Below are 22,630 nucleotides of genomic sequence, written 5' to 3' on the forward strand. Positions count from 1 at the left end.
CTAGGCGTAGATCTTCGCTCTCCGAGTGCTTTTCTATTTTTTTTATAGTGTTAAATTATTCTACATTTGTTGTCAGTACTTGAGTTGATAGCACAAAAGTCGATCTGCACGTCAAAATTGATGGTTGCTGATCATTTGACTTCAATGATGTAGTAATGCACGAAAACTTTGTCAATTCTCGAACGTGCCTTGTTACCCACAAATTCACCTTGAAGCAGTTTGTGCAAGATTGACTTCTTCTATTGGTCCCTCCTTCTTTCCTGATGGATATTGTAAATTTTTGTGCACAATGAAACACGCAATGGAAGTTATGTGATCTTATGCTGCATTGTTAGATATAGAAGTCTCAGTACAAAGCTGATAATCTGTAAATGATTTTAAATACAGGAGCATTTATTGAAATATATTGTATGTCATAGTGTATTAGAAATTCATGTCTTTTTTTTTTTTTTTTTTTTTTTACTAAAGTAGATTGCTTTGTCCGAAGGTCCGAAGGTGTGATTATTAGAATTCCAAAGAAAGGAAACCTGAGGAACTGTAATAACTGGCGTGGAATTACCCTGTTATCGATACCAAGCAAGATTTTTTCAAAGATCATTGTAAAACGTCTGACGGATGCAGTCGACCAAGAGCTTAGAGAGGAACAGGCAGGATTCCGCAGAGGAAGGGGGTGCATTGACCAAATATTTGTACTGCGTAATATCATCGAACAATGCACAGAATGGCAAAGACAGATCTACATAAATTTTGTTGATTTTGAGAAGGCATTTGATAGTATCCACAGAGAGAGCTTGTGGCAAATTCTACGTATGTATGGAATACCACGCGATATAGTTCTTGTCATAAAGAGCTTTTACTCACATTTTTCATGCAGTGTCGGAAGCAGTGGTATAAAGTTTGAAGTGAAGTCTGGAGTAAGACAGGGTTGTGTCATGTCCGCACTTCTCTTCATAATTGCCATTGACTGGGTAATGAAGCGAACAACTGAAGACAAATCAAGAGGTATCAGATGGTCCATTTTCTCAACTTTAGAAGACCTTGATTTTGCTGACAATCTTGCATTACTTTCTCATACACACCAGCATATGCAAGCGAAAACATCACGCCTGAGTGAGTTTGCACAGCAAATTGGTCTAAAGATAAACGAAAGTAAAACAGAAGTGATGATATTGAATAACTCAGATCCATTACCGATACAAGTGAATGAAAAAAATGTCCCAACTGCAGAAGAATGTAGATATCTTGGAAGCATTGTGAGATGCGACGGAGGTGCAGGAAATGACATCAAACAACGCCTCAATAGAGCCAGCACGGCCTTCAGAATGTTGAACAATGTATGGAGGTCAAAACAGTATAGCACAAGAACAAAACTGAGGCTATACCAAAGCTGTGTCCTCTCCACTTTGTTGTATGGATCAGAGTGCTGGAGAATGACAGAGAGAGACGTCAGAAAACTGTCAGTCTTCCATACACGAAGCCTCAGAAGAATCCTTCAAATTTTCTGGCCCAATAAGATATCTAATGAAGAACTGCTCTCCAAATGCAACCAAGAAGACATGAGTACTATTGTTCTGAGACGACGATGGAAATGGATTGGGCATGTACTCAGGATGGATGCTCAAAATATCACTCGTGTGGCACTTCACTGGACACCCGAAGGGAAGAGAAAGCGGGGACGTCCCAAGACCACCTGGAGAAGAACAGTGGAAGGAGAATTAAAGGCCCTAAAACATACATGGGGATCTATCCAGAAAATCGCCCAGGACCGTCAGAAGTGGAGGATGTTCGTTGCTGCCCTACATGCCAATAGAGGCATAATGGGCAGTAAGTAAGTAAGATTGCTTTTGTTCAGCACAATTATGTGAAAATGTAGTTATTATTGTAGGTGTGCTACGCAAAATCTTACTTGTGTTGATTTGAATATTTAGCAGCAAGGCGTATTTTCATTGTATTCATGATCTATATGATGCTAAGTTTTACCAACTATCTTTACAGCAGTTGCTTAAAGGGATCGCACAGTTGTGGTTGAGACCTAATTTCAGGTTTCTAACATATTTTGGTGAGATAATGAGAAACCTCTTATGAAATATGAAAGAGCATGTAATTCTATGAGGAATTCAACGTTTATTTGATGAAAATTGGTTTTGAAATGGCTGAGATATCCAAAAAAGAGTGATTCTAATAAAATGTAGGACCCACACTTTATTACAATTGCTTTGTTTTACTTTGTTTTTGGATGTTTCAGTCATTCCAAACCCGATTTTCATCAAATAAACTTTGAATTCCTCTTAAAATGGTATGCTCTGTACCATTTCATAAATGGTTTCTTGGTATCTCCCAAAAAGTTAAAAGCCCAATTCTCATCTCCGCTAATACTGTTCCATCCCTTTTTAACCCGTTGAGGACAAGTCCCGAGTATACTCGGGCGAGCATCTATGGGAAATGTGTGTTGTAGCAAAAGCAAATCATCCTCAGTGGGTTAAAATTGTTCAAAGTTTGTTTTGCTCAGGAAAGTTTAACATGTACACATTGAAATCTGCTCATACTTGCAACATATATGTTGAATGCATGTGGTGACATTGTCGGCCAATCACACATAACAGTACAGAGAAAAAATACACGTGTAGCACAGCTGGACATAATTCGTACTGCATCTCACATTATTTCAGGTCTGTTTCAAAATGCATCATTAAGCAAAAATTGTGTCTTTAAATCTGTGTGTATTGGAATAATGTGATAAAAGTAATGCATTGGATAGTTTATGTTGACCCCCGAGAGGCAACCGGATAATGTGTGTTCATGTGACTGCCTCTGGCAAATTTGAGAACAAGACAGGGATTTAAAATGTAACCTCAATTTCAGAAGTTACTTCTGTTTTGGTTTTTGAAAACCTATCAGTATCATTCATGAAGGACAAATCGTAAAAGAAACAGTCCATTGAACAAATGTGTTTTAATCAGGAAGTGTGTACAGTACTGCATTTATTAAGAGAGTGTAGAAATGTGATACTTTGGGCTGAAAATTGTGGGTAGGACCCTGTATATCTCCCGTTCTCCTCCCTCCCTCCCCCCCCCCCCCAATTTCGCTGAATTTAGGTTTTCCCTGTCTCTCTGTCCCATGTTGTATTACAAACCCAGTAGTGTGGAGATTCATGGGTGGCCCAATTCATTTACTGCCCACCGAGATACATTTTAAATCCATGAATAGCACTTATGTCTAGATGTAAACATCAGATATATTTGTTCCTCCATGGCAAAAAAAGAAAAAAGAAAAGAAAGAAAGATAGAAAATCCTTTGTTAATTGCTTCATGATTGCTTAAAAGACAGAGTAGTTCGCAACCTTGGGCAGTAGTCTTATGTATAATGCATCAACAACAAATAATATATGATATATTGGCTGATGCATGAGTTTAACTCAAATTTTATTCAAAGCGACAATGTCGTCGCTCAAAGTTAGACTTGTAGTATCTATAAAGTAACATTTTGCAAGACAATCAGAAAGCTACTAGACAAAATGTTTGTGAAAATGGTAATGTAAGTGTGATGGTGATGTTCTCTATTATAACTATACTGGAAGTAGTGTCACATCCTTGTCACGCAGTGTAATGAGTCTTTCTTTATTACTGTGGGAAAGAAAGCTGCATCTTTGTTTATTGTTGCCCTTGATATTGTATGAATATTTTTGTGGGTTTTTTTTTTTTTTGTTTGTTTGTGTTTGTTTTTGTTTTTTGTTTTGTTTTTTTACTGTGGAATGTAAAAAAAAAAGCCATTGATAGATGATTGTTTCATTTATTTCACAGGTAAGAGTGCATGGTGAGGATTATTTTTCTACACAATATTGATGATTATTGAGAAGATGCAATCACCAAAGAACATCTGCTGTGTAATTCAACCTGTGTTTTGTTGGAGTGATTTTTGTTGTTGTTGTTGTTGTTGTTTTATTTAGATTTTTGTGTTGTTGTCTTTGTCAAGCAGGAATATCTGTCAAAATTATATTTCATTTGTAACAAATGTACTGTCTCCAAGAAGGGAACTATGCTGAAATTGGTGATGAGATATATGAATTTAGGGACGAGATTCATGTCTAAGCAGCACTTGCACAGGAGATATGCAGCTTTTTAGGTCAGTTTATATTGTAAATAAATGTCTCTAATGGTATGAAAGGATGTTTGATATAGTTATTGTAAAGTATTTGATAGAATATTATTGTTCACCAGAATTCTGAGTGGAACCAACAATGGATTTACTACATGTGACATACTGCACTTTGAAAGAAATTATGATTTTTGTAGGGCTGTGAATTTTATTCATTGTATTCATCTGTGTTCCCTACAAATGGTACTTCAAACAATTCATATGCGCAATAGCAATTTAGGCAGAAATGGCTTGATATGTTAGAGCTCTAGTTTTATGCTTGCTATGGCAAAAGCAAAAAAGAGGTGATGGGACTGTAAGGACAGCAGCAAATCTGCTTTAAAACCACCACCTAGGCTTCAGTTTCTGTACCTGTTCACATAGGTGAACCAACATTTAAGAATTTTTAGCTGGCAGAAATGTATCAGTACATTGCTTTGAAAGTGATTGCTAAACAGAATCAGGGTTTAGGCCTATGTGAGTTTTGTCCTGGTAGCTCGTATTGCAGGATATTTCCACTACCAAGATCACTATCACATGGCAGTTGTTAAATTCATGTTCATGGAGGGAGTACAGCAATGAACACAGAAATGTACACATGCATGTTACATTCATGTTGGGATCAGAGTTGATATTTTCACATGTTGTTAAATTTGCATATAGTACCCAGATCGCAGAATTCGCGCAAATAACCCCAGGAAATATATATATGTATCTATGAAGTCTCATTAATGAAGATTGTCTTTAATGAGTTTGAGGTGACAAAAAACGACGTCAAGTATCAAAACTCAATGCGATCGTAAAATTCTTGTTGTGTTTGCTCTGTGTTGTGGGCTGCTCAGGTACAGACAGCACTGTCGCGATTTATACAGCAACTGGGCTGTGTATAGTTAGTGTATTTACAATGTATTTACATTATGCACAGCCCTATCACATCATTATCACAGCAAGTCATGACTGGTGGTCCCTGGCCGTGGGCCCCGAGGCCGGGAGGTCGAGGGCCCTGGTTTTGGGCCTGACCTTGGGCCCCTGGCCTTGGGCCCCCGACCTCGGACCTTGGCCACTGGCCTTGGGTCCGGCCTTGGGCCCAGCCTTTGGCCCGGCCTTTGCCCGAAGCTCTACTGTACATTGTAGATGGTCTATGTGTAACCAAACTTGTCTGTACCTGGTCATGGACAAATAATTAATACTAGGTCCTCTAGATACTCATTACAGACTACTACTACTGCGCATTATACTGCATGATATATTGTTATGGTGTAAATCCTATGTTAAGAATATGGTTACTTCATTTCTGATTTAACACAATCACTTCATCTCTGATTTAACTCAATTTGAAATGTGCTCAAAACCCCACATGTCATTTTACATTGATTAGGGGGTTTTTAGTACCATTTTCGAATGCGTAAAACCAGCTACACATGTATTAAACGTTTCAGTAACAAAAGTTTTTAAGTAACCTATGAAAATATAGGTAAATGTTTATCAATACACAAAAATTGGTGTTACTCCTCGATGTGACAAGTGGTGATTTGTGACCTTGAACTTGGCATTTTGTTGTTGTTGAAAAAATCCAACTTTTGAGGGCGCCCTTCAAGAAAACAATGCATACTTTTTGGCCAATTTCTGGTTGGTCTCTAGAGCAAGTGAGAGTCTTTAAATATGCACAATATTGGGTTCTAAGCTAATTGAGTTATCAGCTTCCTAACATGCACCCAAAAACCTACATTTTAGAGTCCCTAGAATCTCCACTTGTCAGGAATATGCTACTTCTTTCAATTTACATGTTTCATCTTCAAAGTACATGTAATTTGTTTCTTATAGTGTAGACTGATATGGAATTATTCAGTAACATCACCCCCCTCCCCCCCCCCCAAAAAAAAAGGAGGAATTTAAGAAAGAGAAGCACAAACCTTGAAATCCCACAATATTTTTCTGAAATGCAATTGTTCTTGCTTTTCTTGATTGTAAAAAGCCAGTGATATTCTGTTGTGGCTCCTTGGAGATATACCATTTAGTGACAGGCAATAGTACTGTATTGATGCTGTAGAATTATGCATCCTAAATTGCAATTGGGTAGATATTGGAGTCTTGCATGTCAAACAGAGCTTCTATTATGGTAAAAATGGAAACCATGAAATCATTGATTTTGATAGTTTGTTATCATAAGGCAGTTTACTTACAGGTGTACGTGTCCTTCCTACTGCCCCACACACTACACCCACACCCAACTCAAGCACCAAAGAATATGGTCCGATTGATACATGTATATTGCTTTGTTATAGTAAAGATTAGTGTTTTGTTGCAACACTATCAGCAAATATGATCAGGTATAGTTCAAGTCATAATTTTTATATTTGTTTACTTCGTGATAAGTGGTTTGATTTGTAAAGTAGTTTATAGTTATTCACCTCAACAGGGAAATTCAGGGCATGTATTTAGTTTTGATGCATTCATTAAGACTTATATCATGGAGGCATTTTACTGATAGACGCACATTAGATTGTGAATTTAATATGAAATTTTTATATGGGTTTGTTAGCATGACCTCTAGATTCTGTGTACATTTCATCTCAAAAGCCTTGAAACAATAGTGTGTGCTGTGAAACTGTCATGTTGCCTTGAAGCTAGTATATAGATATTTTTTTAGATATTTAAATTTTCATACTTCAATAAAATGACAAAGTGAATATTGTCAATGTTTCATCTGTGTTTCTATGTGTTTTAGTGATACTTATACTGTATTGGTCACCTTCCAGTATCGTATTATGTCCCTTTATTGTGTGCAGTGGTACTGAATATCTTTCTCAATGTGTGTACATTTGTATGTGTTGTGTCATTGTGTGTGTGTGTGTGTGTGTGTGCGTGCACTTACCCATTGTTGTTGGATGTCCTCAGTTTGCAGACCATTCCAGACGGTCTGCTTTTGCATTTACGGGTACATGTTCGTAGGTCCTCGATTAACATTATTGTAATAAGTCCTCTGTTGTATAGTATTATATGAATGAGTCCTCGGTTGACAAGATTCCTACTTATAACACACAGGTCCTCAGTTGTGTTGACGAGATTCCTACTTACACACAGGTCCTCAGTTGTGTGGTAAAATTATTGTGGGTAAAACTGTACATGTCCTTGATTTCCACCATAGATGATGCGTATGTGTGTGTGTGTGCGTGTGTGCGTGTGTACGTTTGTGCGTAACAGTGTGCATTTTTGTGACAAAATGTACTACATCACATGTATCTATAGGTCAAGGTGAGAGGGAGCCTCTCCTACTCATAGAGATATTGTTCAAGAATAGAATATGTTGATAAAGAAAAGGCACAAGTTATGAGAAGACATAATTTGTACAAATATTTCTCAAAGTGGGACAATGCTGAATTACACTAACAGCCTTGATTTGGTTCAAATTCATTTATTGTTTCCTCTGGCTTTGCTCCTTACAAGTCACATCTTAACGATAATTAATGAGATAAATGTATACTGCAAATATGTTGCAATGACTTTATGCACATAGCAACTATTATGGCAGTAAGTAGTATCCATGTGTAACTATTTTGTGAGGGGTTTTTTTTTTTTGTGTGTGTGTGTATGTGTGTAGGTAGTTGTGTGTATATGTATTGGTCATTTAATCAATGACGAGGGAAGGGATATATTTTTGTTTGTGTTATGATATTGATTTCTATGCAAAGGAATAGATTTTTGTTTGTGTTATGATATTGATTTCTATGCAAATGCATACAAACGACAGAATGAATTTTCGAATGTTATATGGATTCTCAGCACAAAAAAAAAGTATCAAAAAAAAAATCTAATGTCATTTTGTAATCAGTAGGCCTACTTGTACAAATAGTGTATGCACTCGGAGCCTTGTTCATCGTTCTGCCTCGTGGAGGCATATTTTCTCCTAGGACTTACGATTATAGTTAGGGTTGTGATAGGGTTTTACGTTTAGTTTGATGTGAGGATTAAGATACCTGTTAGGGTTATATTTGTGGGTATGGAATTTATGTTCAGCTTTGCATGCAGATATTACATGGGAGCAATTGTCGTAGGAGTAAATGTCATGGAACCCCTTGCCAATGGTTTACAACATGTGTAGTGACTAATGCTTAGACATGACCAAACATCTCGCATTTTCTCACATCACAATGCAACTGACAAAATTCTGCTTGCGTAAATGCGCTCACGTGGAAAGAGGGAATTACATTTTAATCATCCAGTGCTCTTACAAAAATATTAATCATTTCACAGGAATGATACTCTCCATTGGAAAAAAATATATACGTAGAATGTATAGTGCTTTAGAAAAAGCATAAACAAAGAGAATCTTTCACAAATGTGGACGTGATGAAGTTCTAAATGAACTTGCATAGGTGGAAAGGAATGCTTAATCGGCACTCTCAAATGCATATAAACCTCATTGGCGAATAGTTTTTACTTGAGAAGAAAAGAAAATCTTTATCTAAATTTGGTCCAATGACATGAGAACCACACAAACAATAACATATTATACACAAAATAGACTCAAATATTTCACTTACTGAGTAGTACACAGTTTCTCACATCATTACCTAAGGTATGCAACTGACACCCATTATTGCTGCTTGACCAAATATATACATGCCAAAAAAACATATATAAATTTTTTACATTCAAAAAAAAATCTGTACAAATTGATTGATTGTCAAAAATTGATTGTACATTGATTGTCAAAATCATCTGAACAGTCTATCAGTACATGTACTCACAAACACACACACACACACAGATATATTTACTTCCATTTGTTTTAAAAGCATCATAACATATTTTGTAACTCTATCTACTGTCAAAAATTTCTGTTAGTCTATTAGTACTTACAAACACACACACACACACACACACACACAGACAAATTTACTTCCATTTGTTTTAACAGCATCATCACATTTTGTAACTCTCTATCTTTCTACACCAAACTGATCGCAGATAATGCCTTATTACCTCCACCAAGGGAGGATGTTATGTTTTCGTTACCGTTGGTTTGTGAGTTAGTTAGTTTGTTTGTCCGTGTGCAAAATAACTCAAAAAGTTTTGCACGGATTTGGATGAAACTTGCAGAAAAGGTTTAGAATGACACAAGGAACAGATGATTAAATTTTTGCTAGTGATCGAGAAATTTTTATGGGTTTTATGAAGGATTTTTGATATTTTGCCACGTAGGGTCAATGAACTCGGGGAGTTCAAGCTGCGCATTTTTGGAGTTTTCATGCGCCCACTAAAGTGCGTGCTCTAGTTTCTGCTGGGGCAAGGCGCACCGCCCATCTGAGGGTATATGACGCAACAAAGGCTTCTATATTGGGAAATCGGGCGATTTTTCAGTGGGTGGAAATCACTGATCTCTATGGGAAGAGCAAGATCACTGGTGGAAAGTAACTGCTTGGCGGAGGTCTGCACTCTCGGAGTGCTTTTCTAGTTCATATCTGTCCTTCTGTCAAGCAAAAAAAACAAACAAACAAACTAACAACAAAAAAAGCCAGTTACAAATTGCCTTATTCTGAGATGTCATTATCATCATTTTTTTTTTCATTTTTTTTTTTTTTTTTTGGGGGGGGGGGATTGGACTTGAGTAAAGCACAAATGCCCACAATAAATCTCATAATCACAGCTTGCAAGCACACTTCAATTTCAACAATGTGGAAGATTCTACAACCTATTTCTGTAAATATTGCTTAAGATTGCACTGAAATATTAAGTGTAACAACAATTCTTATTATACATTACAAAATATCAAGATGGGTATACTGTACGAGCTGAAATTTTCGCGGTGGTTTTATTTTCGCGAATTTCGCGAATTGCCTTTGAACCGCGAAAATAACAACACGCGAAAATAACAACGCACAAATAACTAAGTACAGTTAGACCCTCGCAACTGTGAAATTAACAACACGCGAAAATGTCCTCCAAGTCGCAATTCGCGAAAATATCTGTACGCGAAAATTTCAGCTCGTACAGTAATCTATGACACAAAGATGATGGAAGACAGATCAATGCCAGAAAACAAAAACAACTTCATGCATAAGAAACAGTAAAAGATACTTTATATGTATTTGTAAATTTCGTGAATCGCCTTTGAACCGCGAAAATAACAACACGCGAAAATAACAATGTGCGAACAGATAAGCAGTTAAACCTCGCAACCGCGAAATTAACAACACGTGAAAATGTTCTCCTAGTAGCAATTCGCGAAAATTTCAGCTCGTACAGAACCATAAGGCGAATATGATTTGTTTTATGTGGCTAGTGACAGAGCCATGAACACAATTGTGAACACAATCAACCATGGGAGGACAAATTGCTGTAAGTCCGCCTCAGAAGGACTAGGAAACAAGGACAAAGTGCCATGCTTAGGGGCACAACTTACTACTACTGCCATGGGACCAGAACCAGCGACCTCACAATCAGGAGTCCATGTTCACTGAGCCACAACATCCCCTCCAATAGTTTATCATTAACCACAATATTGTGATGATTATCATATACCTACCAAGTCTCACGCCTCAGCGACACAACTCACGCTCATCGGCCCATTAATCATTTTCTCATGCCTCCCAGCAGATTGGCTAAATGATACCTACTACAAGTTTATTTTCTTACCATTTACAGCTATTTATTCTAAATAAATAATCTAGATGGCTCTGAAATTGCGTCACCTTCCAAGTCATGTCAGTTATACATTCTAGAAATCAAGACTCATTCACCCTTGACAAGAATTTTGGGGAAAAATGCTCAAAATGATGTCTTTGACAACCATTTTCCATATCCCAAACACATAAAAATTATGCAAATATAGTGTTAGGTATAGACCTAGCCTATGCACCATATTGCACAATTACAAATCCAGAAATGAAAAAGCTCCCTATCCTGGGAGGGAGACACCCATACCCACATAACCCCCCACCCCCGGGTCGTCTAACAACATCGCAGTTACTCACTCCCAGCCAGTTAAGAAACTTGGTATCTCTGGATTATAGTACGATGTAATAAAAACTATATCAATACAGTCAAACCTGTCTTAGCGATCACCTGTCTACAGAGGCCACTTGCCATATATGACCACAAAAAAATTCCCACCAAGAGAAAAAGCATGTTAAAGAACCTGTCTATAGTGGCCACCTGTCTATAACGGCCACTTTTTTTGTCTCCCTTGGGTGGCTAGTACAGACAAGTTTGACTGTACTCTGATAGTGAAAGCAGTACTAACATATGTAAGTGATCACAATAATGACACACCTCATTTGAAAACTGAGAACTATGAGATTGAATATTATTGATGTAGGGTGTTCTATGGCTTCCAAAGGTAAGTCTGAATGGCCCTGGCTGGAATCTGAGCATTGATGTAGCCCACTGCAGGATCATGGAGGCTGATGGGAATAGATACGTCGGCCCTGAAATCAAATCATTCCAAAGATTATTAATGCAATTATGTTTAATATTACAAAGTGATGTATAATATGATGTAATATATGATGGTATAGTATTCATAAGGCCCTTAGACACTCTGTATTAAGCCGGGTAAAAATGTAACTTATAATCATTACCATCAAAGACAGAAAAAACATTACAGAGTTAAATAGCACATTTACAGGCAGAGATCTAGCATTTTTTCACTCTTGATTTTGTCTAGAAATATATAGTTATGCTGCCTGAGCCCTGTTGCATAAAAAGATGCAATCTAACATAAGTTATAAATCAAATATAAGTCAGGTATCAGCCAATCAGAAGTGAACATTCAGAGATTTATGTTTGATTTTCTGACTTATGTTTGATCAGAACTGTTATAAATTCAAGAAATGACCTTTTTCAATATGGGAATACAGGATACATAATGGCATAGTCTACCTAAAGTGTTTGTTTCCCAATAACTCGTAGACCAAAGCTTTTGTTTTAACATGTTAATGTTTTGCTATCAATCATAATTGATTCAAGAATGCAGATGGATTTAAACTGTCCTACGTGTTGAGAATGATGACAGACGTTGAGCCATCAGGCAGGCTGAAGGCGATGCTGTGGAGATTCTTGATGTCTACTCCCTCACTATTCACTGATAGTCCCACACGCACAGAGCCTGGCGCAATAAATTTACTGAAATGCAACAATACACATCATGTCATGATATAATTATGTATGAATATTCTACCACTTCAAGCACTTAACTTAACATTGTTGTAGAACATATTTTTTTTTTTCAATGAAACAATATTTCAGAATTATGAAGAAGAGGAGCTGTTCTTTCAAAAATTGTAATAAAGTAATAAAGATTGGCTTGATTGACTCATTTGACCTACTTTGAATCCTCAGCTAAAATTCGGGCATTCGATGTTTTGTTGGTTTTGTGATGCATGGTAACATTCATGAAGTTCTGCAAAACAGATTTTCAAAAAAAAGTTAGATTAAACCACAACAGGTTTTCTGTACAGCTGAAGATATGTCAGCAAGAAAACTGTGAATGGATTATTAATCTTTTAATCTTCAGTGTGGCTACCAACAGTTACTAATTTCATTTTAAAGTAGAAGCACTCGGAAAGTACAAACCTCACAAATATGTCTCTTTTTATACACCATACAACTGTGCATGCATCCTTTCAAAGATCCTGGGTCATGATTAGGATCTAGCTAGATCACTACCAAAAAAACTTTATCACCTGTTCCTTTTACCATATCTACTTATTTCTGCTTTCTTCCTTCTTTCTTTCTTTCTTTCTTTCTTCTTTCTTTCTTTCCTTTTTTTTTTGGGGGGGGGGGATCACTAACACAGAAATCACCAATTTATGTCCTATCTGAGGGGCAGAATATTTTGCATTTTCACAGAAAGGAAAGAACATCACTAGACCTGTTTCACTGGGCCTCCAATAAAGCTCCTTTACTGCAGAGCAGACATGCTTCAATGACTAAAGCCACCTCACCACCGTAGTAAGCCATTAAAACATATCTGAGCTATTTACAGTTTTTGAGTCAAGTGCATTTTTTTTTTCAGGGGGCGGGGGGATGGCACTTACAGTAGAGTATGTTTGTTTGTTTGTTTGTTTTGGGGGGAGGAGCGGGGCCACATACAGTACACTTGATTATTTGTGATTCTCAAATTTTACCTGAAGTGGCCGAGATGGTAGTACATGGGCTGTTTGTAAAATATGTCTTGTGTGGCATCTACAATGATGGGACTGTCGACATAGTTCTGGACCCAGTTTGGTCCTCCTTGGAGATTCAGTGCCAGGTTCCAATCCACCCAGCCTGTTACCCAGTGATTCATTACCTGCAAAATAATAGAAATAGTAATAGTAATAGCAATAGCGATAGCAATAGCAATAGCAATAGCAATAGCAATAGCAATAGCAATAGTAATAGAAATAGATACAGTAATAGTAGCAAAAATGATAATGATGATGATGATAATAATAATAATAGTAATAATAACAAAAATAATAATAATAATAGTAATAATAACAATAATAATAATAACAATCATCATCATCATAAATGTAATAACATTGACAATGATAATAAATTGTGAGAATCAACCAAGCTTGATGAAATAGAAACATCTCCTGAAAAAAGTATCTTTAATACATTATGTACTTGTGCAGGGTTTATATTGCTATGTGCTGCTTGTTAACTGAGTAGCTACAATTAATCAAACATAGGCATAGCTGTTGTGTTCCTTCTGCTGCCTACATTGTATATAGACGATTTGACCACTGATGTATGCTATTCAGATGCAAAGAAATTCACAAAATTGAATGCATTGACCGAGAAAAGACGCTGCAGAAAATATCAAGGATTTGATGGACATAATCACACAGGTTTTAGGATCACACATTATCAGATATCTGATATCATTGTACTCTTTTGCAATTTATATAATATATCTTGCATTCCTGTTTTCATCGACATAGGCCCTACTGGTGGATTTCAATGGGTAGGCGTATTGACCAGCCAGCTCATGTACAGCTTGTGGCTTAATGAAAGCAGACAAACTGAACTGAAAGAAAACACCTTATCTTCTGTTTGCTGGGCACATCACCATGGCTAACCATTCTGTCATCAGTTGGGACCACATTCGGTTCCCTGTCCCCGTGCCCCATTCTAACTCCTCGACTCCCTAGCTTTCTCTATTTTCGTCACATTATCACCGAACATTGTTCCATTCTGCAAGATTGTATAGTGCCCTCGCCAGAGTGAGGCAAGGCCGTACTCACATTGATGATACTCTGGCTGTATCCCTCCCCACGAGACCAGCTGCCCAAATCCACGTGCACGTCATAAAAGGTGGAATCGTAGCACGCCTCCGTGTAGAGCATGAAGTGGTTGGGAAAGAGGCTGTGGGTTTCTGACAGCTTCAGACCAACGGGGGTGTACCTGTCTAGATACCAGTGAATCGCAATCCCTGAGAGGTACTTCTCTGAATCCTTGTCGCCAAGAATCTGAGAGAAGAGGGTGGTATAGAGAAGGAGACTGCGACAATACAAGAGCCTTTCAAACAATATATTAAACATTTACCAGTATGATTACGTACTGTAACCAGGCCACACGTGACCCAGTGTTTATCTCCATCGTAACTTTTTGATGTCCGCAATTTGCAGTTTAAATATCATATTTCATTATAACTTATTTTCTTATCTATCAGATTAAATGGAATCAGTTGTTGAATGAGTGTGTATGCTTTGAAATGTATGAGTTCAGTGAGAAAAGTTACTTGTTCCACCGGTTGATTGTGGATGATTTCATTGTCAACGAATCCCTGCCATGATATTTTAAGGAGACCCTCTTCCTGCGAGCAAAAGTTAGTCTCATGAATCAAGCAACATTCACAAATCTGTCTCTGAAAAAAACTCCTTGAACGCAGACAAGAACTGCTGCTATTGAAATACGAGGCTGGCACCGGACAAGACTCTGCATCATGACGTAATTTACAGCTGTATTTCTGTGATTGATTCACAACTTTTGATAAGTCTTTATGTGGTACATCTTCTTAAACTGGACTGATGGATGCCATATTCCTCCTGAAATGCACTGTGTAAGCTATCATTTTTGCATACAGATATTTTCACAAATGAGTAGATCGCCAGGACAAGCTGATTTTTACTACGCATAACAATCATTTCCCATAGACGCCTGCCCGAGTACACACAGGACTATTCTTCAACAGGTTTTTAAGGGATGCAAGCAATCCTTACAATCTGGGGCCAGCTGGGCAGTTTGAAGCTCTGGTCATCCATCATCATCAGTTTGAGGTCCTGGAACCCAGCAGCCTCCAGGGCTGGTCCCAGGTCCAGCTTGACAAAGTCTCGCTCCATGCTGGCATTGTAGTACATCGCTTGGAAAGAGAAGTTTCCAATGAGGCCGTCCATCGGTTCGTTCTGGACAGTAAGCCCCCAAAGGGAGACATTCAGCTTGGCATACTCCTGAACGAATCTAGTTAAGTAGCAAGGATGATGATGAACGACAATGTAAAGCAAGTCATGTCACCCAAACTAAGTGCATTATGAAAATCAGAATGGCATAAAAGACAAATTAGAATTGAATTCACAGAAAATGAGAAGTACAAATCAAATACCAATCATGAATTCCACACCCAAGATATCTACAGTACATTTAAGGAAAGTGAATTTCTGCTGGAAAATGAGAGAAAAGTTTTTTTGTTTGTTTTTTTGTCAGTAAGGTACAGGTGTTGTATTCATCTAAAAAACAAAAGGAAATAAACAAAAATAGCTATAAGCTATCAATGGATGTACCTACAAAGGTAAAACCCTTAACTTAAAGTTTTTATAACTTTTATTGCAGTGCAATCCCAAGGAACACACATACACACACAAAGTGCAAAAGGGTGCACACACACACACACACACACACAGACACACACACACCCTGGTTGATACAGTCTGCCTCACCTGACAAAGTACTGAGCCCATGTCTTGAAATATTTGCCACCCGGCTGACCAATCAACTGACCCTTGCCATTCATGTGTCCATTGGTCTTCATCCAGCCCGGAGCTGACCAAGGGCTGCCAAACAGTTTGACCGGCCGAGAGGAGAGCCCCATAGCTGACTTGATGACAGGAATCTGTTGAAATAGGATGGTAGGTGAGAACCAGGGTCAACAGGGGTCAAGATAGCCAAGTGACTTCTCGAAAGATCATTTTCATAGAAAAATGAGAGATGCAGTGTAGTAGTGAGTAGGCCTACCGGTACATTTCATGCTGTTGAATGTACCTACTTGCTGCATGTTCATGTTGCCCAGTTTGTGTAATCTGTGCTTTGTTCACCAATTGACACACATGCTGGAGTGTTTTCTTCACCAACTAGCACAGATGTCTGGAAACTAATAATCATAATCAATAAATCTAGACTACCTAATTCCCCTTATCCTTATTCTGTTACCATAAACATTCCTATTGGACTGAGGCACACTGCTACACCTGAGCAGGCTTGCTAATTTACAACTAGGTCAAGTTTGGACAAATTACTAAATGCTAATATGACAAAGACTTGGTAAGTTAAGCTATTAAACTCCTGGTCACTTAAAGGGTTAAAGCAAAAATGAAGCTGAAGTTCAACCTGATCCTGAGATTTATGTTGCTGATGATCCTGTTATCTGCATTTTTGGTTGTCTGGTGTCGAGTTACAGTTTGAGGTATGTTTCACCCTTATTTATGAGAATAAAGGGGGCATAAATAGGAGGGTTACAATGAGTTTATTTATCCTTGTGAAGGTTTGGTCAAAACACACAGATCAATTTTTGAGTATGATATCCCATGCTCTATTTTGTCCAGTTTGGCTAATATTCAACCCTCTGGGAAATGGTTCATCAAGTAATGATGTTGGACATGATCAAGCAGGTTGTAGAAAGGTAGGTCAGGATAAATGAATAGCGGTGACAGTGATTAAAAAAATTGTGAGAGTGGAACTCATCGACCTTGAAGACGAGATCCTCCTTGGCCAGGGAAAAGTTGAGAAGACCGAGATCTCCGGAGTGGTCATCGTAGGAGTATTCGTGGGTGGAGAAGTCGCAGCTTGCCATGGGAATCCGTCCGATGGTGTACTCAATGCCTGTAGAATTGTTTGATGCCAAGAGGAAAAGTGTTCACACAGTCTTAAAAAGTAGAAGCACTGTATGACGATGGAATAATGATAAATAATAGTAAAAAAAAAAAATATATATCATCATCATCATCATCATGACCAAAAGGAATGATGTAATAAATATCATGGTAGTTACATAATATAATAATGATTATCATTAGGGCCTATCATCATCTGATAATAATCAGCATAGTACAAGATACTAAAATAAAATTATATAAACAATAATGGCTATCAAACATATTCGACAACTATATAATAGCAAAACAGTAATAGTAAGACAAATATCAATGCTAGCCCTATACTGCAATCTGTAACACTAGCACAGACTCCAACCCCAAGCACCTTCTGATCTGGAGATTCTCCCACCCGAAACCCCTAGCAAACGGGAGACTCCAAGTTGATGTGTGCGAAGCGCGAAGTTCCTAGGGTTCTAGATGTTCTCTGGTGCTATCTAAGGCTTATTTTTTAAACATACGATAGCAATAAGTAAGAAATGCTTTCCATCGGGAGACACAGAGCCAGGGCGGGAGAAACCAAATCTCAAGCGGGAGAACGGGAGATTTTGCAAAAATGGGCTTTCGGCGGGAGATCTCCCATCGAAAACGGGAGAGTTGGAGTCTCTGCACTAGTAAGTTTACCATCTTGGGAATAATAGGACTTCAGAAGCAGTTCTTGGGCCGTGGCAGAAAGGTTGTGGATGTTGATGGTTGCTGCATCCGTAAAGGCTCCACCAAACCCCAACACAGACTGGAAGCGAAGACTGGTGTTAACAATGAAGACAACACCAAAGTCTGGTTTGGATGGGAAGAGCAAAATCAAGGGATGGTGTATCAGTAAACCATGGACTGCAACACAGTCAGATAATCAAGTAGTGCCAGAAAGATCTATAACAGGAGACCCACGAGTCCAGTGCTCATCTGAGCACAAACTCCAATTGAGGCAAACTATTTTAAAAATCTTGAGATTTAGGGATTGCTGTAGGTCGCTTGGGCAACACCGTCCTAATTTAGAACATTTCTACTTCTTTTTTATTATCATTTTCTCCCTTTTTCTTTTCATTGGCTATAAGAATTAAGCAACATTTCTACAGCATTTGACTGATCCAGGCAATATACCCAAATTCTAATGAAACCATTTCCCCTTTCCTATATTTAAGAGAAGCTGGTTTATCTATACTCGTAACGTTACAACTGTGCCATAAAATCTGATGCTTCCTCTTCCTCAACCCTGCTTATCAAAAACATATCCCTGGGAATAGTTTGCCCTCTTTCCTTTCTACTATCACAAATGACAGTCACCCTGAGACTAGAACCCCTGGAAGGTAAAACACACACAGACACACCAACAAACAAACAAAAGCTAAAACATACTTTGCAAGATCAAAGGTACTGTATGCTCTGTAGAGAGAGACCATCAACTAGCAAATATTTGCATAGCATAGCTAGCTCATACCTTTAATATCACTGATTGTCAGTCATCAGGTCAATAAAATAGGAAACTCAAACTGTCAGCCGAGGATTTGTTTTACTTCTTAGAGTGAAACTGGCAGTTTACTCCATGAAATTGTCAAACTTTGCTGACGTGAGCGGTATGATGATCTCCAAATGCATCAACAACAAGATTTGAGAATTATGCTGCCACCATGAAGAATAAAATCTGTATGACCAAATATCACTCTGCTAATTATATAAATAAGAATTTACGGTACTGAATGGTTTATTCTAACACAACAGTCAGAGTATGGTTAATGAGGTCACTCAGAGTCTCCCTCTCTTTGTCAAAACCATTAGGAAATATTTTTCAGCTCTAAATTGTTCTCATAGCTTCAGATAGTACAAATAAAGCAGAGACTCTGGTGGATGTTAGAGGGCCATGCAGGTCAGGTTTATCAAACTGGAAACCTCGTTACATACAGTTTGTGTTTTGCTGTTGGTCAAACTCTTGTTCACATCAGTTCCAGACTCAGCTACATGTAAGTGCTATATCTTAAAGACTAAATTTCAAGTGTATGGTGACATGAAAATTATGTCACACATATTACTTGTGCTATATGTACAATGCTGAAGAATACACTGTATACACCTGCAATCTACAACTAATTATAAACACAAGATCTGTAAAATAACAATAACAATAACAAACAATGTGCATTTGTTCCATTACCTGTTACATTGGACTGTTTAGATGTGTTGAAGACTTGCTGACGTAGACGGTCCGACGCATTGCTAGAGGTGTAGACAACAAACTGGTCTCTAGGAACCGGACTGTAGTTGGCAACGGTGTCACAATACGTGGCATTACAGACACATACAAATCCCTGTGAACCAGGAAAGGTTTTGGATACACATGGCTTTGCTGATGGCAAACCTATAGTTCAACAAAGGATGATATGAAAGATGAGTGTAATAACGGGAAAATACAAGTACAGGGCTCAGGATTTCTGTTTATCTCTTATTTATTTATTTCCAGTTTTATTTAACCAGGGTAGCCTTGTCAGTTATAAAACTGCTTTCAATGAGGGCCCTGTTTATTAAAACAGAAATAACATAAGAAGAAAGAGAAAATATCTCAAAATGGTGTGACAGTCTAAATGAAGGAGAAATAATATGAAAAAATCTATCAAACAACTGTCACAACTACCTTAATTACTTATACTGAAGAGGGAAGTTTGAAAAAAAAAAATGCCCAGACGTACCGGTACATGGCGTTCATACGTTCAATTACATAGCCAACTGAAATGACCAAATAAATTCATAACTGGACTTTCAAAATATGTCACAAACCTTTTTGGATACAGAGAATTTGTAAATCCCAAATGAGGGTCAAAGATGATCTCAGGCATATAACGTTTAAAGAGCAAAAGCTAACAAACACAACTTTACTTATATTGATGGGGTGGCAAGCCTATTGTAGTTAATATACTAGTATACAGTGTATCGTGTAGGCCTATGTGCACTCAATTTATTTCAATTCAGTGTATAATTTCATAAACATTCACATAATCAACATTTTCACATTGTACACATTATTTGAAATATTGTACACATGGATATAATCACAAAATTGAAGCAGGAGGTTTACAGGGCAAGCAGAACAGGGGGGGGGGGGCAGGTCGAGAGCTCACCCCCCCCCCCTCCCTTTTTTCTTTGCACCCTTTATACATTGGAATGGGTACCACCACTTTGCCCCCCCCCCCCCTTCTCATACTTTCTTTTACCCGGAAGTGATGCACAAGAAAAAAAAAAAAAAAAAAAAAACAAGCAAACTAGAATTAATCCTAATCTATTTTGTGCCGAGAGTCTTTTTTTTTTATAACATTTAGCTGGAACTTGTCAGCAGCTGAAGAAACCAAGAAGTGGCACCCGATGCGATGATCGATAGAGGATATGCTGAAAAAGCCTTTTATTTTTGCTTGGTCTTAAATTGGTAATGGTAGCTCATAAAACCCGGAAGCACCCCCCCCCCCCCACTCACACACACACACTTTTGAAAACGACCATGGTTTATGTATAGGCCCTACAGATTAGTCTAGAATGTTGTGTGGAAAAAACAAAACAAAACGAAAAAAAAAAAAAAAAACTGTCACCATGGTCACAGGTGTAGCCTACAGAACCCTGCGCTAGGCGTCTGATGGTCGGGCTATCCGCCGCCGCGCGCTACGAGGTGTTCTTCCACCTCCCTGGTTCTACGATGTTCATCCTACTGCTGTACTAGGGACCTACTTGCAATAGACAAACACTAAACAGGTTGCTGACATCTTACAGCCACCAATGCAAGGATTCTGAATGTGTTGGCCCTACTTACTGACTTTGATGTCCCTTGTAGCTCCGGTCTTTTTGGAAACGGCCGCACAGAGAAGAACGAGAAAACAAATATAATAAAAGACAACTCTGATGGACTGTGTATTCCCCAATTCCATCATTTCTTACACCACAGAGCAGAGTGGCCAGCAGTTGGTCAATCACTGGATGGATCGATACACGCACTAGTTCACTACACACAATGAGCGACAGCCGATCGGGGGGGGGGGGGGGTGGGGGGGTGGGGGGGCGGGGGGCGGAGCTGAGAGCTTTGTACGGCTCGACGGGCTCGTTCGCTGAGGCGATGGTAGGCCTACCCAGCTGTTCCAACGAATGTATTGTGATCAGGGGCGGATCCAAGAATTCCGTAAAGTGGGTGGGGAGGGGCAGGGCCACCTTCACAAAATTGGGCACTTTTTTTCGTGCTACTTACCTTCTGCTTGCGTGCATTCCGTGTGATCTGCGTCTATTTCATGTCAGCGCTGTCGTCAGAAAGACGTCGTAAACTGTCGACAAAATTTTGCTCAAATGGAAGACGTGAAAAAAGACGTCATAATCTTTATTTAGACATCAGAAAGTCATCGTAATACGTCGCAAACAAAGATAAATTTTGGACGTCTTAGACTGACGTCAAAACGTATCTTTGCTCAAATGGAAGACGTCAAAAAGACGTCATATTTGTGACGACTGTCTGACGTCTAGGTGGTCGTACAAAGACGCCTTAACAGGCCCGTAGCCAGGATTTTTCAAGGGGGGGGGGGGGGTGCGGTCACTAAAAAAAAATGGACCTTCGGTACCAATACCAATGATGACACACACACACACACACACACACATAATTACATATATGTATATATATATATATATATATATATATGTATATATATATATATATATATATATATATATATATATATATTCTTTGGACGACCGAACTACAAAAGTTGTATAAGAATTTGCGCGCGAAGCGCGCTGCAAATTGTGAATTTTGACTGTTTTAATGACGTTTTAAAGTCTCGAGGAAATTTGTATTTTTGTCTGTTGCATGCAATCGCGTTACGGTATTTCATCTATATAGGAAATAGTAAAAACTCATTTTGCCAGGAAGTTGCAAAGTTTAATCGTGTTCGAGACTCTGCGCGCGTAGCGCGCCGCAAAATTGAGAATAGTGATTTTACTGGCGTTGTTTTAACTTTTATTTTTTCTATTGTATACCCGCGTTAGCAGGCTTGAAGCCAGGATTTTTAAAGGAAGGGGGGATTGCGTTGACTGTTCCGGGAGGGGTAGCACTGTTCCGGGAGGGGTAGCGACAATTAAAAGGTGGACACCATGCTCATACATGGACTTTCAAAATGGCCCCTAAACGAGTAATGATCATATGATTTTTTCGGGCCTTAAAAACAAGTATTCCTTAAATGTTTCCTGCACCCTAAAGAAGTACTTCATTATGATTGAACAATATACCATTTTCCCAAATTTCGGCCTTTTTGATACCCTTTGATTATATACGCTCGTACATCACACTTTCCATCTAATCCGTGAGAAAAAACGACCCCTATTACGCGTTTTCT

General features: G+C 38.3%; 1 protein-coding gene across 1 annotated transcript; it reads right to left on the bottom strand.

The window, feature by feature from the left end:
* Positions 1-11,102: 11,102 nt before the first annotated feature.
* LOC140230772 (lysosomal acid glucosylceramidase-like) lies at positions 11,103-21,181 on the bottom strand. The gene is made up of 10 exons (XM_072310911.1): positions 21,064-21,181; positions 19,423-19,626; positions 17,898-18,050; positions 17,090-17,223; positions 16,065-16,237; positions 15,351-15,588; positions 14,373-14,597; positions 13,266-13,429; positions 12,133-12,261; positions 11,103-11,564 (listed from the first exon to the last, which is right to left on the bottom strand). The coding sequence occupies exons 1-10, from the start codon at positions 21,179-21,181 to the stop codon at positions 11,462-11,464; spliced, it is 1,641 nt and encodes a 546-aa protein (XP_072167012.1). The 3' UTR covers positions 11,103-11,461.
* Between the last annotated feature and the right edge of the window lie 1,449 nt (positions 21,182-22,630).

The sequence above is a fragment of the Diadema setosum genome, chromosome 7, assembly GCF_964275005.1.
Source record: "Diadema setosum chromosome 7, eeDiaSeto1, whole genome shotgun sequence".
In the NCBI taxonomy this organism is placed as follows: Eukaryota; Metazoa; Echinodermata; class Echinoidea; order Diadematoida; family Diadematidae; genus Diadema; species Diadema setosum.